This window comes from Doryrhamphus excisus, chromosome 4 (genome assembly GCF_030265055.1).
Source record: "Doryrhamphus excisus isolate RoL2022-K1 chromosome 4, RoL_Dexc_1.0, whole genome shotgun sequence".
Taxonomy (NCBI): domain Eukaryota; kingdom Metazoa; phylum Chordata; class Actinopteri; order Syngnathiformes; family Syngnathidae; genus Doryrhamphus; species Doryrhamphus excisus.
The window spans coordinates 3,394,801-3,414,448 of record NC_080469.1 but is presented as its reverse complement, the minus strand read 5'-3'; the positions used below and the strand labels follow the sequence as shown (position 1 = coordinate 3,414,448).

General features: G+C 39.0%; 1 protein-coding gene across 1 annotated transcript; it reads left to right on the top strand.

Annotated features, from left to right (window-relative positions):
- The first annotated feature begins 5,067 nt into the window (after positions 1-5,067).
- On the top strand, positions 5,068-15,046 carry neff1 (neuronal intermediate filament family member 1). Its single transcript, XM_058071478.1, has 5 exons — positions 5,068-5,294; positions 8,726-9,495; positions 11,899-12,216; positions 12,306-12,430; positions 13,664-15,046. The coding sequence occupies exons 2-5, from the start codon at positions 8,749-8,751 to the stop codon at positions 14,010-14,012; spliced, it is 1,539 nt and encodes a 512-aa protein (XP_057927461.1). The 5' UTR covers positions 5,068-5,294; positions 8,726-8,748; the 3' UTR covers positions 14,013-15,046.
- The last annotated feature ends 4,602 nt before the right edge of the window (positions 15,047-19,648 follow it).

Below are 19,648 nucleotides of genomic sequence, written 5' to 3'. Positions count from 1 at the left end.
TTGTTTGCTAGCTCATATCTTTTTTACCGTTGTAAAAAAAAAAAAAAGTACAGTTCCCCTTTAACCTGGAATGACTGTAAGTCAAAAACGTTATTTATTACGGCACTTTTGTCGAGATGTAACCGAAGTGGAACCTTCGCTTACGTCGACAACTCTTCAAAGTCGAGCAACTCACGTCCTCGTCCTCCGTGTTCTTATTACTAAAGTCCCCACCCATGCCGCCATGTTTATAGTATTGTTAACTTTATTATTATTGTTTGCGTCTTTTTTCAAAGGTGTGTCCAAACCAATAGGAACAAATGAAGAAGGGAGGGGCAAAATGAATGGAAATGAAGGATCCTTTTTTTTTTTTTTTTTTGCTTATAGACTTCTCTGCTGGTTCTTGTATACCTTTTTCGAAGAAAATGCACACATTTAAAAAATAATCCCGATCATCCAATCTCAACGGGTTCTACTGTAATAGATGTTTATTCCGTGAATGTCTTCAGAGAGATTTTTGTTCGGGCGGAGGAGGAGGGGAGTAATGGTAGTTTTAAGAACATAAAGGCACTTTATGTTGTTTAGCTTTTAATTCAAAAACAAAAAAAAAACGAATCCATCTGACGGGATATTTATGCGTTATCATTAGCATTTTTTTTTCCCCATCCGTGGCCTGCGTGTCTTCCGCCAATCAAACATGTGCAACTCCCCCCCCCCTTCCACATGCTGCATTGGCAATCTGTGGTGCAGGCCAGGTTGGTACATGGGTGAGTTGGGGGGGGAGTGTTTAAGACCCTGGTGCTTTCAATACCTGTCTTTAAAAGACAAAGTATTCAGTCTCAAAGAACAACCAGCTGTTTAAGCTACATGTTCCAGCATGGGTGGATCTTCTTTATGTTTGTAATATTTGTGCATACATTGTGGCTATTAATGTTTTGAAAATGTAACCCCCCCCCCAACAAAAAATACACTACATGTTTGAATATGATATATATTGAAAACGTATACATGGCGCGCATTCGTACGACAAGACAGATCCGGCTTGGTCATAGATCCCATGAATGTCATTGTCACCTGATGCTGCCTTTCTTCTAAGAAGGCTCACGTCTTGTGTTCAAATACGACCTAAAGGTGGACATTTTGTGCACTTCATTTTTAAGAATTGGAGAACTGAAAGACGCCACTTGGAATATGTGGCGGCAATTTATATTTGCCAGAGAAAGCAATTAAAACAATTTGAAACCCTTGTTTATCTACCTAGAGACGTGTCTTTGTCTTTATTTTAGAAGACACAGGAATTTTTATATAGTACTCTCTAAAAGTGAAATAAATACCTTTACTGAAAATATTTGGGTTTGACAAAAATACAAGACCATAGAACTCCCTCATGTAAGGAACAGAGACAATGAAGGGCAGACTCACATGCCGAGACACCCAAAGCTGTTCAGGTGATACTAAGCAATAACAACCCATATTTTTTGGGCTGCACGGCGGACAAGTGGTTAGTGTGCAGACCTCACAGCTAGGAGACCCAAGTTCAATTCCACCCTCGGTCATCTCTGTGTGGAGTTTGCATGTTCTTCCCGTGCATGTTCTTGGTTAATTCATCCAACATCCATCCATACATTTTCTATACCGCTTATCCTCACGAGGGTCGCGGGTATGCTGGAGCCTATCCCAGCTGTCTTCGGGTGAGAGGCGGGGTACACCCTGGACTGGTGGCCAGCCAATCACAGCCGAGCACATATAGACAAACAACCATTCACACTCACATTCATACCTATGGACAATTTGGAGTCGCTAATTAACCTAGCATGGTTTTGGAATATGGGAGGAAACCGGAGTACCCGGAGATAGCCGAGGGTGGAATTGAACTCGGGTCTCCTAGAATACAGCATATTATTATTCAAAATATGTAAATGTTCCATATTTTTTTTGGTCTAAAGGAAGCATTTTCAAGCATAAAAATGGTTAAATAAAAATACAAACATCAGTAAAAAGATGCATTCAAAGATTTTCATGTAGTATTCTATACTAGTCTCTAGGTGTCAGTAACATTACTATAATGTTCCGTGAGACACACAAGCACCAAACATCAATGCCAGAATTTTTTTTTTTTACTGCAGTTCTGAATGATGTCACAATAGGAATAAAATTCCTAATAAGAACAAGGGCGCCTGCACGGCGGTCGAGTGGTTAGCGTGCAGACCTCACAGCTAGGAGACCCGAGTTCAATTCCACCCTCGGCCATCTCTGTGTGGAGTTTGCATGTTCTTCCCGTGCATGCGTGGGTTTTCTCCGGGTACTCCGGGGGGAGAACATGCCGAGGGTGGAATTGAACTCGGGTCTCCTAGCTGTGAGGCCTGCGCACTAACAACTCAACCGCCGTTGTTCTTATTAGGAATTTTATTCCTATTGTGACATCATTCAGAACTGCAGTAAAAAAAAAAAAATTCTGGCATTGATGTTTGGTGCTTGTGTGTCTCACGGAACATTATAGTAATGTTACTGACACCTAGAGACTAGTATAGAATACTACATGAAAATCTTTGAATGCATCTTTTTACTGATGTTTGTATTTTTATTTAACCATTTTTATGCTTGAAAATGCTTCCTTTAGACCAAAAAAATATGGAACATTTACATATTTTGAATAATAATATGCTGTATTCTAGGAGACCTGAGTTCAATTCCACCCTCGACTATCTCCGGGTACTCCGGTTTCCTCCCACGTTCCAAAAAAAACATGCTAGGTTAATTGCCGACTCCAAATTGTCCATAGGTATGAATGTGAGTGTGAATGGTTGTTTGTCTATATGTGCCCTGTGATTGGCTCCAGCACCACTCGCGACCCTCGAGAGGAAAAGCGGTAGAAAATGAATGAATGAATGAAAGGTGAAGTCATTTTTATGCTTGAAAATGTGTAATTTAGGCCAGAAATACATACAATTTGCTTTAAAAAAAAAGGAATGACTGCACTGCATTTAGAGGTGAAAACAACATGAAAACTAGAGAGCTTTCTATGGTTGAAGAATAAGCAAAAATATTGATCATAGACAGTACAACCATTTGGAATGACCTGAAGAAGAAATACTTTTGTGTACTAAGTAACAAGAGTCAAACAGGGGGAGTCGAGGAAAACATTTCAGAGCTGTTCACTTCATGAACAAAACTACAATGACGACACGACAAAATACAAACCACACTTTAGCGACAATAAAAGAAAAAGGCCATGTTGTAATGAGCCTCAAAAATGGTGTCATTATCATATTTTCATGTCAACCCCAAATGACCTAACTGTTGGTGCTATAATAAGACGACTTGGAATGAGAATTAATAACAACACATGAAAGACTCGGCAGACTGGTTCTCAGCAGTCGACTTGCCAAATCCAAGGTTGAGACAGCTGCTCAATAACCAACACACGTCGAGCCAAATGACTTTATTACATTTTACTTTAAGTGTCAAGTCTCATAAGAATGCATGCAAATAATCAAAATTGCATGTGCATCATTTATAATCACAGGGGTCATTTTAACGTTATCATTATCGTTAAGCAGCCTTATTTACACTTTACACTTCAAACCGCACACAGTGACTTCCTGTTAAAAAAAACATGTTATGTAATCAATGTGTGTTTACAGCTGAGTATAAAGGTTGGCGGTCAAGTGACCCACCCAATATATGTAATAGCAACTGGTTTATAAATGACTTAAATTTACCCCAATAATTGTAATATAGTCCATTTTCATTTTACAAATAAAGAGTAGAAATAGACTAACAATAAAATATAAACACGCTATGCTGAAGAGTAGGTGCTTTCACTGTTGAGTCCCCAAATACCAGAAAACACCCCAACAACACCAGAATAAGATGCTAGATTTGTCGCTTTTGAGAAAATATGTCGTCAAAGGGGGTTTGGAATGTCACTTTAAATCAGGGGTCTCAAACACGCGGCCCGCGGGCCAAATGTGGCCCGCAGGACACTAGTTTGAGGCCCCCGCCTTGACATGAAAGTTTAATGTTAGTGCGGCCCGCGCAAGTTTGATATGGATGCTGTATGGTATCATGTACCCAGAAAAAATTATTACGTTTGATTCATGTTCATGTTAAAGGTTAAATAACTGTTAATAGTTATCCTCCCTATCCGTGTGGAAGTGGTAAGTTTTTGGCTATTAAAAAAGTATAAATGTGACTATAGTTGTGTTTTATCATGTCTACAGGGCTCTAATAATGCTTTGTTCATTTTAATCTGAAAAAAATTGTTTAGGTTAATTGGCGACTCCAAATTGTCCATAGGTATGAATGTGAGTGTGAATGGTTGTTTGTCTATATGTGCCCTGTGATTGGCTGGCGACCAGTCCAGGGTGTACCCCGCCTCTCGCCCGAAGACAGCTGGGATAGGCTCCAGCATATCCGCGACCCTCGTGAGGATAAGCGGTATAGAAAATGTATGGATGGATGTTTCAATTAACCAAGGAATTGGTTCAGTCCTAAATGGAAATAACTCACATTATTAAATATTTGGAATATTTGGCATATAGAGAGGACCCAATGTCTCATTTTTATGGCACGGTGGACGAGGTTTTAGCATGTAGGCCACACAATCATGAGACCTGGGAAGACCTGGGGAAGACCAGGGTTCGATTCCCTGGGTTTGAGGCTTAATTGGCGACTCCAAATTGTCCATAGGTATGAATGTGAGTGTGAATGGTTGTTTGTCTATATGTGCCCTGTGATTGGCTGGCCACCAGTCCAGGGTGTACCCCGCCTCTCGCCTGAAGACAGCTGGGATAGGCTCCAGCACCCCCTGCAACCCTCGTGAGGAAAAGCGGTAGAAAATGAATGAATGAATGAATGAATATGCTGTATTCAACTATGAAACAGCATTATTTCTTAATTAATTAATTGTGAATTAATTTATTTATTAGTCGAGGAACGACTTCAAATTTTGAAATTTTGAAAATTAACATTTTTGAGACATTTTTGAGCAGAGGACTACAAAAGACAACTGCTGATGACATCATAGACATGCGACGAGCTGACTTCCGGTTCCGGTTTTGTGACAAAACACATTCAGAACGAAGTTGCACGAGCCACAATGTACGCTAACCGTAAAAAGTACACTGTTATCTTAGTTTTTTGCCATTCCCTGGCGGTCCTTAATAGTAACGCCTCGGGAAAAGCAAGGGACTACTGTGTAGTTGCTATGTATCTTCAAACAAACGGAGGAGATCATGTATCTCAGGGGAATGGAGTGAGAAAAGAAAAGCTCAGGGCATCCAAGGCTGAACAAAGAAGAAGGAGACAGCCAGGTAGCACTTGACGCATTAAACAACAACATTTATATTATTACATTTCGGCGTGAATACTTAACAAACATTTGGAGGACTCTATCTAATATGTAATTATGACTATAATAATAATAATCGTTTGTATTTTTAATTGTAATGTATTTTTTGCTGCATATCCGTAACAGTTTGTCTACTGGGCGCTTGGCGCCCTCTTCAGGTTTGAGGCAGTATGACAGAGCCAATAGTGCTTAAATGGATACCTTTTTTTAACTGAAAAATATTCATAGACTTTCTTTATTGTCATTGCACAATAACATAGCAGTGAAATTGCCAAGGAAATAATAATAAATAATAACAATATAATAAATAATATAAATAATAACAATAACAATGTGGAAAATAAATAGATGACATCAAATATGAACAACAATGTACATTCAGGCTCATTGAGTAATTTTATGACTTGGACGTTTTATTTGTTAATCACTAAGATTTTATACAAACAACATATATTTACTTCTAACAAACTTGTGTGATCAATTTAACAATACAACAATATCAACATGGTGTCAGTCTTTGTAGTTTTCTAAGCAGAAACACATGCATGACCATAAATGCATGATACTATATGCAATAATGTGCAATAGATACAGTGTGTCTTTGGTGCTTCCATCGGTAACCACAGACAGGCGAGCATGTCAGCGGATGATGCTAGTAACCAGTTTTTAGCATCCTGCTGAGTCACTGCCATTCCACACCCCTCCCCATCTCTTAAACATTCTGACAGCACACACTGCAAGGCAAGCCGCAACGTCACCCATACTCCATTTCTATCCAAAAACTCAGGGAGATGCTTGTGCATATTATGTGTGTACTGATTGAAGGACAATGAGGACCTTTTTCTATTTCAATGAGGTACCTAAGATGGTACCTAAGATTGAAGATACCAATGATGCTTTGGTACTCCTGAGTGCAGGGGGGCAGTTATATTTGGTTTAGTCAAAAACAAAATTATTTAACATTATTGTTCGCTTCACTCTGCGATTGACTGGCGACCAGTCCAGGGTGTACCCCGCCTCTCGCCTGAAGTCAGCTGGGATAGGCTCCAGCATACCCTAATGAGGCTAAGCGGTATAGAAAATAGATGGATGGATTACTGTCCTTGATAGTATTGGTATGTAAGAAATCATTCCAATATAATTCATTCATTCATTCATTTTCTATTGTCGTGGGGGTGCTGGAGCCTATCCCAGCTGTCTTCAGGCGAGCCAGCCAATCACAGGGCACATATAGACAAACAACCATTCACACTCACATTCATACCTATGGACAATCTGGAGTCGCCAATTAACCTAGCATGTTTTTGGAATGTGGGAGGTAACCGGAGTACATGCAAACTCCACACAGAGATGGAATCGAACCCAGGTCTTCTAGATGTGTGGCCTATTCGCTAACCACTCCCCATCGTGTTGCCAAATTCCAATATAATGTAAAATGTAAATAAAATTGCAAATTCAATAACTTATAACTAAAAAATATCATCCATAAAATTGCCTTTAACTATAAAAATAAATGACATGAGCCAGAAATTATGTTTTTACCCTGTATTCGTACCTGTATTTTTGAATGCTGTCAATCAAAACCCCCCAAAAAATGTTTAATACAATTTAATGTAAATACAATTGCAGATGGATAGTAACTTAAAAAAAATTTGTGTTGCATTCATACATGTAGTTTTAATTATAAATAATAAAAAATAAAATTAGAACATCTTTTAAAAATTACCCTGCATTATTATATTTATATTTTTCCATGATTGGGATATTTAAGAATATTTTCATTACAGTTACAAAAATAACTTAACCAAAATCGCATTCAATTAGGTATTTAAATTAGCCAGAAAATATTATTTACCTTTTATCCTTACATGTTTTTTTCACTGTGGAGTTGAAAACTTTAAAAAAAGTAAATTACGTTAAAAAAATAAATTAATATATAGTGTAATAAATGTGACTTTATCCAAAATAAAATGTGAACATGGTTTGGACATTTAACAATAAGCAAAATTAACAACCTTATAGTGGGATATTTAACAATAATAAATAAATATAATAATAATAATAATAATAATATATAATATAATATATATTATATATATATATTATATATTATATATTATATATATAATATAATAATAAATAAATTAGCAAATTCAACAACTTCAACGTAAAAAAAAAAACAAAAAAACAAAATGTCCTTTAACTGACATCACAATAAATACCAGAAATTCTCTGTTAGACTGTATTTTATTGTGAAATCTCAAAATCAACAAACATTACAGAACCAAAAATATTTGTTTTTTAAGATGTAGATTAGAAAACCTATAAACAAACAAAAAAGTTGAAAAAAATTATCTTCAAAGAAGATAAAAAAGATGAAAATGTATAGCCAATATAATATTCATGTACTTGTATAATCATGAAATGGTGATGAATAAAAAATGTGCTGCATGTAAAATACGTGGACCTTTGCCTGAGTGGATTGACTTACAATACAATAATATGGATTATATATATATATATGTATATTTTTTTTAACAGAGAGGGAGTCATCTCTTTTTGCATGACTTTGCGTTGTGTTCAGTGCACAGATTTGAAGTGGTGCAGTGTGTGTGTGTGTGTGTGTGTGTGTGTGTGTGTAGGGGTGTGGCCTCCCACTCTGGATAAGAACCAAAGCCATGCAGAGACACCTTACTTCACTTCAATGTCACACCACTAATATTTGTTGACATTTTGAGCGTGGGGCTACAAGTCAAGAACATGTAGCTATTGAAATGTTGAATATTGAAATGTTCCATGACATGCTATTATGATATTTATGATATTTATGTTCATGTATAACCTTTTTTTTGCATTACCATCACGTGTTTATATGTGCGGGGGGGGGGGGGGGAGCATTTTCACAAGTCTCCATGCAGAGGTGGAGATAGGCGAGGGTGGGGGCTGCTTGACTGCAGCATACAATGTGGTGCACAGCTGTATGGACCCACAACACCCCCCCCCCCCCACCCCCTTCTACAAGGACAGCAGAGAGATCCAATGACAATGTTGAACTAATGTAGGGATGCTATACATGCATCCATGAAGTGTTACCTTATTAATATATATGTATATATAGTAGATATATATATATATATATTAACTGAGATGTAGAGAGGTGCTGAATGAGTAAGTTTTTGGCTCCCTGGAGGATAGGAGGTATTGTGCATGAGCTTGCAGGTTCCCCCCCCCCCCCCCCCCCCCCCCCACACAGCCTCCCCTCTGCACCCACCCATCCATCCCATCTCCTCTCTTGTCCCTGCGTCAGATGATGCGCAGGCGCGCTGGCTATAAAAGCACCTGTCCCGGACCAAACTTCTCACTTTTCTTCTCACAACCTCCACTTCCCGGCAGACACCAGCTAAGCAGCCGCAAAGATGAGTTACTCCAGCGAGGTGTACAGCAGCAGCTCCTATCGTAAGATCTTCGGTGATGCTCCACGAGCGGGTCGTGCGGGTCTGGGCGGCAGCAGCAGCCCGTCCCGAGTGCACACCTCCGGGTACCGCAGCCGCACCTACGGGTCCCCGTCAATGATGTCCACCGCCAGCTACCGCAGGAGCGCGGCACCCGGCAGGGTTTTCTCCTCCTCCTCCATGCAGGACTCCCTGATGGACCTGACTCAGTCCACGGCGGTCACCAACGAGCTCAAGATCATCCGCACCAACGAGAAGGAGCAGCTGCAGGGGCTCAACGACCGATTCGTGTCCTTCATCGAGAAGGTGCACAACCTGGAGCAGCAGAACAAAGTCCTGGAGGCGGAGGTGACCTTGCTCCGGCAGCGCAACAGCGAGCCCTCGCGTCTGCACGAGCTCTACGAGCAGGAGATCCGGGAGCTCCGCGCCCGCGTGGAGGAGCTGACTCACGAGAAGAGCCAGATGCACCTGGACTGCGTGCAGATGAGCGAGGCCCTGGAGCGCCTGCGCGAGAAGCTCGACGAGGAGGCCAGGCTGAGAGAAGAAGCCGAGAACGCCCTGAAGAGCTACCGGAAGGACGTGGACGACGCCACCCTGGCGCGCCTGGAGCTGGAGAAGAAAGTGGAGTCGCTCCTGGATGAGATCGCCTTCCTGCGGAAAGTTCACGAGGAGGAGCTGCAGGAGTTGCAGTCGTCGCTGCAGGCCACTCAGGTACCCACGCACGAAACACACATTGAACGTTATATTGTAGTACAACGTCGTATATTGCACCGTAGTACTTTTATATACACTCGCCCGGCTCTTTATGAGTACTTTCCCCGCATGCGCACTGGCTAATTTATGGCCCTGCAGTCTCACCCCTTCCCCTTGAAAACTTCTATGGGTGTCCAGACTTTGTACAAAATCTAAATTTTAATGTTCTGTTTTGACAAAAAAACAATCGAATGTAATATATAAGAGAAAATAATAATTTTGTATTAGTTTATCAGACTATTTTGCAGTAATGTTATTGCAAATGTCCCTATATGGACATACAGGCATTCAATGTCATTTGTTTCGACTGCACTACAGTGTTATCTGATTTAGCTCTATATTTTTTTTACTACAGTAAAGTATCACTGTAGTATTGATGTGGGGATGGTAATGAAGATTAAGACTAAAATATGCCTTTATTTGTCCCTCAGTGGGGAAATTTGTAGTATGGTAATCAGGAAAACAAACATTAAAACCACAAAAACAACAGCAAAAATGGGAAAATCAGCAGTGATAAAGTCAAAATATGAACAGAAAAAAAATTAATGAGAAAACATTTAAATTTGATGAGAATAAGGTGATGTTATGAGGGAAAATAATGCAATTTTAGTACCATAAAGCTGAAATATTAAATAAAAAAGATGTTATTTTTTTAATCCTCATATTATTTGTAATTGATCATTACACAAAAGAAGGAGGGGAAGGGAGAGTGGGGAGAAAAATCATCCCTGGGTGTGGTCCCCCCAAGTAGCAGGAGTCAAGTCAACCTTTTTTGACTTGACATAGTATTCAATACAGTATTAAAAGTGTGTATTTTTTACTCTATAACAATAATACTGTTTATTATGTTGCATAATTCAGTGTGTCAACAGCTTTGGTGAGTCAGGGTAACTTATAGTGGAATCAATACATTGAATATGCAGCAGAGAGGGATGGTTGCCGGGTAGATTTCTCCAGGGTTTTGTCGCCTTCTGGCAGGCAGTTTTACTGCCGTGTAAGCGATTGACGGCGTAGCGCAAGATGCTTGAGTCAGCCGTCTTCCGTGGCGGAGCAGTGCACCTTTTGGGGGGGGGGGTTTCTGGGAGTGTTAAAGACCTGCCTCACTGTTACTGCTTTTCTGCTCTTTTTGGGAGTGCCGTAAAAATAAAAGAGGAGTTACTTACAAAATTAAAAAACACTTTAAAAAAAACACCAACCAGTCATGACATGACACTTCCACGTCACACAGACCAAGAGTATAGAGCTGCAACAATAAATCGACGAATTGATGATTAGTTTATTATGATTAATTTATTGACAACTGTATTGGTATTAAATTAATTTGACATTTTCGGCCCTCGGCTTTGTATTTTTATTTTTTTATTATCCCACACATTCTAAAAATATAATTTAACAAGAACACTTAAAGGACTCAAGCTAAAAATCAGGATGCGGATCAAAAAAATCAGATGAGCCAAAAGAAAACAAACATTTAAAACTCAAAAACAACAGCAAAAATGGGGAAAATCAGCAGTGGTTGTATCAGAATAAAGTCAAAATATGAACAGAAAAAAAATTAATGAGAAAACATTTAAATTTTACAAGAGTAAGGTGATGTTATGAGGAAAAATAATGCAATTTTAGTACCATAAAGCTGAAATATTAAATAAAAAAGATGTTATTTTTTAATCCTCGTCATGTTAATTTTTTTGCTAAATTTGATTGCATAGGTCTATGAGAATAAAGTCAGAAATATTATGCGAATAACGTCAAAATTACTGGAAAATATTTACAAGGAGAAAGTTGAAATACTGTAGTTGGAAAATTAATTTTAAAAAATAACATCAGGAAAAAATAGCTGTAATTTCACAAGAATAAAGTCATAATTCTAAAAATATATGAGAATTTTATGAGAATAACTGGTAATAAAATAACATTTTAAATAATAAATAATAAAATAATGTCCTTTTTGTAGCATAAAGTTGAAATATTAAAGTAAAATAATTCATTGAAAAACATGTAATATGATGAGAAATGAACAAAACAATTATAGTGGTACTTTTTGGAAAATTAGGTTGGTGAAAAGTTGTAATATTATGAGAATAAGTCAAAATATTATGGGAAAAATGTCATAATATTATGAAAAGAAAATTTCAAATATGGCAGAAAAAGAGCAAAGAGCGACCGTCATACTAATAATACAGTTTTTCACGTAGCTGAGATGCAGTTTTTTCTACACATACTGTGTATAATCCATCACTCGATTAATCGAAACAAGTTGCAGGCCTGCAAGAGTACCGTACAACTTTGTAAACATACAAGTCAGAACAGGAAATGCATGATAACTAAACAGAAGAACCCTGAAAACCCTCTTATGTCCAGGTGTCAGTGGAGATGGACATGAGCAAACCGGACCTGGCGGCGGCCCTGAAGGACATCAGGGCCCAGTATGAGAACCTGTCATGCAGGAACCAGGCGCAGGCAGAGGAATGGTATCGCTCCAAGTTTGCAACCGTGACTGAGGCCGCAGCTCGCAACCAGGATGCCATCAAGCACTCCAAGGAGGAACTCACCGAGTACCGCAGGCAGGTGCAGGCCCGCACCTTGGAGATTGAGGCCCTCCGGGGCCACAATGAGGCCCTGGAGAGGCAGATTGCTGAGATGGAGGACCGCCATAACGGTGAAATTGGAGACATGCAGGTACGTGGATGGGTTGCACTACGCAATGCTTTTGTGGAAGACCACCACCCAAGTCTGTAAACGTCATGACGTTATGTTTGTGCTTGTAGGACACTATTCAGCAACTGGAGGCTGCACTGCGCAGCACCAAAGGAGAAATGTCCCGTCACCTACGGGAATACCAGGATCTGCTCAATGTCAAAATGGCGCTGGACATTGAAATTGCTGCTTACAGGTTTGCTGAAGTACTCTTTACTGTTTTATGCTCGGTTTCAAAAGGCGTGGTAAGACTGACCCTTTGTGATGTCACAGAGGGGTGGACTTCCTTATATGGGCGCGGCTGTAAGCCCGATAAATAGGTGCAGATTCTGGAAGTACTAGCATGCTAGCATATCCCGTGTAGCTGCTCTATAGGACTTCACAAATCAATACAAAGGGACGGAAAAATGTGCATAATCTGTCCCATTTAAGAGTAGAAAGTTTCAATAGAATATGAACTGAATATACTGAATATATATATATAATTAAAAAATATTTAATACTAAATTAATATTAATTTAATATTAATGTAATACTAAATTAATATTAAATTAATATTAAATTAATATAAATTTAATATCAATTTAATGTTAAATTAATATTAAATTAATATTAAATTAATATTAATTTAATATTAAATTATTATTAAATTAAAATGTATTAATTTAATATAAATGATAAATTAAACGGATAAATGAACATTAATGTTACTTTTGCATTCATTGAAGATGGGATTGTTGACAAAGACACAATATCAACAATTGCATGTTGCACCAAAGTCAACATGGACACCGCCTTCTTGTTTTGCTATGAGTTATTTGTTGAATTTAGTAGTGTCGCTTCCTTTTTAAAAAAATGTAAATGCTGACACTTCCCAATGTTCTTTGGCTTCATTTTGGGTTACATTGCAGCCATAATCAATACGAAAAGCAATATGGACACCACCTTCCTGTTTTGCTATGAGTTATTTGTTGAATTTAGTAGTGTTGCTTCCTTTTTTTAAAAAATCAAAATGCTGACACTTCCAATGTTCTTTGGCTTCATTTTGGGTTACTTTGCAGCCATAATCAATACGAAAAGCAACCTAAGGTGAGAAACACTATTGAATTCAAGAAATAACTTATGGCAAAACCCAAAGGTGGTGTCTGTGTTGATATCACGGCCACATTATGCCAGCCAACAATCGGGTCTTCAATGAAGGTAAAACTAACATTAAATATTCATTTATCCCTGCGAGAGGCAGGGTACACCCTGGACTGGTCGCCAGCCAATCACAGGGCACTAAATCTTTTCCTAGTAGTTTCATTCTTTTTACCACAACTAAATTATATCCAATTTTTCACCTACGGAGGAAAACAAAATGGCTATTTTTGGTTACATCGAGTTCCAACGTAATAGCGACAAATCTGTCCTTGACTTGTCTTTACAGGAAGCTGCTGGAAGGCGAGGAATGCCGCCTCAGCACCGTCGGCGGCGCCATGGTCCAGTCCGGTTACCCGGGCTTCTCCTACATGTCATCCCGCACATATTCCTTGGGAGCGTACCGGAAGTCTAAGCCTGAAGAGGAGGAGGAAGAAGAAGAGAAGGAGGATGACGATGACGGGGAGGAGAACGACAACGACGAGGGCGAGGATGAAGACGAGGGAGTCGACCAGGAGGGAGGTGACGGCGAGGAAGAAGAAGAAGAGGAGGAGGAAGAAGAGGAGGAAAAGCTAAAAGAGAAGGATGACAAGGAGAAGAAGAAGGAGACCCCCACCGGGAAGACCAGCAAGAACTAAAACCGCTTACGTAGCATCACCAGCATCACCACATCTCATCGACCATGCTTATTATCTCATACGGTTGCATCATCCATTTGCAAAAAATGCTGAATCAGCAGAAGAAACGTGGGATCCGGTAAAGCTAGCATGATGATACTTTTCCTTGTCGGCAAATATTGTGCCATTTCTGACCAACAAGAGCAATCAAACCTTCGACTAGCACACACGAGCACACAGACTTGACAGCCACGCCAACGTTTTACGGTGCTATGTGATTTTTCACAGATAAAAGTTGGCCGACATTTTTATCCGAGCACGATCAGCTCAAAACGTAAACATAATTAATTAAATCCGTCCATTCATTGCTCTCTTTTTGTCAAAAACACAGCAATAACGCCAATCAAATGTTTTTTTTTTTTTTTATGCAAGTGCAGGTTCTAGTCAATATCACCGTGCAGGGGTTCCGCATTAAGGTACCTCCAAAATTGGTTTGGCTCAATGTATTGTATGGTTTGGCTGCACCCCCTTGTTTCCATGCGTCATGTTCCACCATCTTATTCAAAACAAACATGCCCATATATTTTTATGTTGAATGTAGCCAACGGGAGTGTGGATGAGTGGCAAGCAGCTGACCGTGACACTGATGGTCCTCCACTGTGACTGCAAGTGGCAGGTGGGTCACGGTTCTGCAGTGTACACAAGGGCTATTTTCACCCTAACCCCCCCCCCCCCCCTTTCCTTATTACTTTTACCTTGAACCGTTAGTAACCATCGTTCATTAACTCATTCATCATTTTCGCGTCCCTTTGACCAATGAAACGACAAATGCATGGCCTGATTCTGCAATTTGGAAATCCTGATTTGCTTGTTGTCGTGTGTTCAATTTCAACTTGCCTTAACCGTAACCGTAACTGAAATGCAACAATCACATTGTAATAGATTTCCGGGGGGAGGAAGAAGAATGCTACATACATAAATGTGACTGTACATGCTGCTCCTATCATGCAGTGATATTTCTCTCAAAAGCCAAATAAAGCTACTAGTGAAGTGTGGGTCGCGAACCAAACAGCTTTTTTCCAGATTTCTTATGTGTTATTTTGTCATTTTTGTCATATCATTAAGCAGCATTGAATATAACTACTGTCTAATTACACAGCATTAAAACATGCATACAGTGACTTCCTGTTCAGTGCAAAGAAAGCTTCAAAATAAAAACATGGTATTAGCCTGGATTTTAATACAGGAACTGACAAAATACAACGTTTTTGTTTTTTTTTTTTACTGAGGTGGTACTCATGCCTAGGACGGAGGATCGAACTAGCAACCATCAAGTTGGGAAACGACCCCTCTACTTCCAAAGGGGTGAATTTCTATTTTGTCATATCATTAAGCAGCATTGAATATAACTACTGTCTAGTTACACAGCATTAAAACCTGCATACAGTGACTTCCTGTTCAGTGCCAAAAAAGATTCAAAATAAAAACATGGTGGTATTAGCCTGGATTCTCATACAGAAACTAAATAAATACACAATTTTTTTTTACTGAGGTGGTACTCATGCCTAGGACGGAGGATCGAACTAGCAACCATCAAGTAGGGAAACGACCCCTCTATTTCCAAAGGGGTAAATTTCTATTTTTTCATATCATTAAGCAGCATTGAATATAACTACTGTCTAATTACACAGCATTAAAACATGCATACAGTGACTTCCTGTTCAGTGCAAAGAAAGCTTCAAAATAAAAACATGGTGGTATTAGCCTGGATTTTAATACAGGAACTAACAAAATATACTTTTTTTTTTTTTTTACTGAGGCGGTACTCATGTTTAGGACGGAGGATCGAACTAGCAACCATCAAGTTGGGAAACGACCCCTCTATTTCCAAAGGGGTCATTTCTATTTTGTCATATCATTAAGCAGCATTGAATATAACTACTGTCTAGTTACACAGCATTAAAACCTGCATACAGTGACTTCCTGTTCAGTGCAAAGAAAGCTTCAAAATAAAAACATAGTGGTATTAGCCTGGATTTTAATACAGGAACTGACAAAATACAACGTTTTTTTTTTTTTTTTTTTACTGAGGTGGTACTCATGCCTAGGACGGAGGATCGAACTAGCAACCATCAAGTTGGGAAACGACCCCTCTACTTCCAAAGGGGTGAATTTCTATTTTGTCATATCATTAAGCAGCATTGAATATTACACAGCGTTAAAACCTGCATACAGTGACTTCCTGTTCAGTGCAAAGAAAGCTTCAAAATAAAAACATGGTGGTATTAGCCTGGTTTCTAATACAGGAACTAACAAAATACACCTTTTTTTTTTTTTACTGAGGCGGTACTCATGCCTAGGATGGAGGATCGAACTAGCAACCATCAAGTTAAGAAACGACCCCTCTACTTCCAAAGGGGTGAATTTCTATTTTGTCATATCATTAAGCAGCATTGAATATAACTACTGTCTAGTTACACAGCATTAAAACCTGCATACAGTGACTTCCTGTTCAGTGCAAAGAAAACTTCAAAATAAAAACATGGTGGTATTAGCCTGGATTTTACTGGAGCTAGGGTCTGGGTGAGGCTGGGCCGCAGCAGCTTTTCCAAAAAAAAAACAACAACAAACAAACATGCATTTATTAAAAACAGAAAAATAAATAAACTTTGTTTTGGTTCCGATTTTCTACAAGAAAAGCTCTGATAAAAACATTCCACTGTTCTCAAATATCTTAATTTTTATTTTTCTACACAAAATAAGATGAAAAATAAATAAACAAATCAAGAATAAAGAAAATCAATCAATCAGTAATAAATAAATATAATAATAATAATAATAAAACGGCAAATAATAAAAACTTAAGAAACCACATATAGTTGGTGTGTCGACAAATTATTTTTTTCAGATTAAAATGAACAAAGCATTATTAGAGCCCTGTAGACATGACAAAACACGACTATAGTCACATTTATACTTTTTTTTATTTACAACATATTGCGCAACTGCAGGGTCTTGAGACACATGCTAACTCACAAGCGAGAGAGCTAGCGACCTAAACAGTACCCTCCAAGTTATTTCCTTTAAACTTAAAAAGCCAAAACTTACCACTTCCACATGGATAGGGAGGATAACTATTAACAGTTATTTAACCTTTAACATGAACATTAATCAAACGTAATTATTTTTTCTGGGTACATGATACCATACAGCATCCATATCAAAATTGCGCGGGGCCGCATTAACATTAAACTTTCATATCAAGGCGGGGGCCTCAAACTAGTGTCCTGCGGGCCATATTTGGCCCGCGGGCCGCATGTTTGAGACCCCCTGATCTACATTTTATTCTAACAATTTGTCTTAAATGTAGACCTGGCTGGTTTTTGAGTGTGTTCCAGCCTTCCAGTGTCAGCGTGATGAACGATGATCTTTCCCGCTTGACACAAGGAGACTAATGGTTCTGTCAGGGCCCCCGTGAAGTGAGGGCATAGACATAGAGAGTAGATTTATTGCAAATCCGGGGGGTTGCAATCAATGCCATGGCGAGAGCATGTCATGCGTTGCTTGCTGAAGCGTCGCCCTTGATCGGCTCATCGTGTTTGTGAGCCGCAGTCAGCAGTTTTGCTGCGGCGGCGATGCATACTCAATCGAACTCTCTAGCGATTCCTTTGGGTTGAAGCTGGATGTGCTCGGCATTGATATTTCATAATAATGTTGATTTTATGTATGTCACATATTCAGTGTAGGGAAGTAACCATGCATGTTTGACTGCATATTCACTTTACTTATGATTAAATACAGGGCTTATTATCCTCCTTTATTGTCTTATTGTCTCTTCTCTCCCCCATCACCTCCCTTCTGTCTCCCACACCCTCACCCCGTTGCTCCATTGCTATATATAGACTTCTGCATTGCAGATGTCCCACAGCCCTGCAGAACTGAAGGAGCTGCTAAAGAGCCCGTGCCGAATTTTCTATTTAGTTACCCACATTACAGCTAAGTGTCATATCACTGCGATGATGTGATACAGTGCACCACGGCAGGTATCCTGTATGTAGCAAGCATGAGGTCCCCCCCCCCCACAGTTAGAACCACTGCAGTTAAAATCATTGAGTGTGCGTGTATGTGCATCCATTTATTGTGAGTATTTTAACAGCAGGAATAATATTACTTATATTGTGTGTATTCTATTGGCTGTGTAGATTATTTCAATGTATTACAATACACTGTGACTATTTTGCACCTAATTCAAAACACCTGTAGTATGTGTAATTTTATTTTTTTATATAGTTATTGAACATATAGCATATCCTTCAACCTAAAATGTCCTTATATGGCGGCAGACTTTTCTTTTTTTTAAGGTAATTTGCAGCAGCAGAATTACTTTTAGAATTTGCTTGAGAATTAATTTACAAAGGATTTCTTTCGAAAAGAAAGCAAATGGTAATGGTTTTATTTCAGTTGAACACGCATCAGATTACAATTGAGTGCATCCCATAATCAGTTCACAGTTCCACATGTCCAAAAGGAGTAGGAAGAAGCAAAGCTTATTAAATCCTACCCCTCCATCTGGTACTTTTACAATCAGTAACTGTTACATTTGTTCACTTCCTGCTTTCCTGATATAGTTTAAGTGATTTATCAGTAAAATTTTAATTTAATTTAATTTAATTTAATTTAATTTAATTTAATTTAATTTAATTTAATTTAATTTAATTTAATTCAATTTAATTTAATTTATTTTAGTTTTGTTTTTTTATTTTTATTTTATTTTTGTCACATACCAAAGTAGGAGGTAAAAAAAAAAATCAAGAATAAAAAAAAATGCTTCCAAATTTATACAAAAAAAACTGTTCTACAGTCATGACCTTTGGCAGCTACAAGAAAATCAATTGTTTTCTCCATAGTCCTCGTCCACAGATCTGCTAGGAGACCCCAGTTCAATTCCACCCTTGGCCATCTCTGTGTGGAGTTTGCATGTTCTCCCCGTGCATGCGTGGGTTTTCTCCGGGTACTCCGGTTTCCTCCCACATTCCAAAAAACATGCTAGGTTAATTAGCGACTCCAAATTGTCCATAGGTATGAATGTGAGTGTGAATGGTTGTTTGTCTATATGTGCCCTGTGATTGGCTGGCCACCAGTCCAGGGTGTACCCCGCCTCTCGCCCGAATAGCTCCCGCTGGGATAGGCTCCAGCACCCCCCCACGACCCTCGTGAGGAAAAGCGGTAGAAAATGAATGAATGAATGAATAAACCTGTGACATGACAGTATCTTTTAATGCCTTAATCACACCCACTACAAACCAAGTCAACACCCTCGGAGATGTCAGATAATATTGAACCGTTGGCTCTGCAGCGTCCACCCCCCTTTGCAACAAGCTATTAAGTATTTATAGATGCTGACTGCTCATACACACACACACACACACACACACACATAAACAAAACATGAGACCCTGCTGCCACTTGGTGGTAAATCTGAAAATTACAGTGGGCCACTTTTATTTCCTTCTATATGTGCCCTGTGATTGGCTGGCGACCAGTCCATTGTGTACTGAAGTCAGCTGGGATAGGCTCCAGCACACCTCCACGGTGAGGATCGGCAGTATAGAAAATACATAGAAAAATCTAAATGTTTTATCTTATCTTATCTTATC

Coding starts and splice junctions, on each gene's coding strand:
- neff1 (XM_058071478.1), top strand. CDS start 8,749: ATGAGTTACTCCAGCGAGGTGTACAGCAGCAGCTCCTATCGTAAGATC. Junction 9,496..11,898: donor CGTCGCTGCAGGCCACTCAG/GTACCCACGCAC, acceptor TCTTATGTCCAG/GTGTCAGTGGAGATGGACAT. Junction 12,217..12,305: donor GTGAAATTGGAGACATGCAG/GTACGTGGATGG, acceptor TTGTGCTTGTAG/GACACTATTCAGCAACTGGA.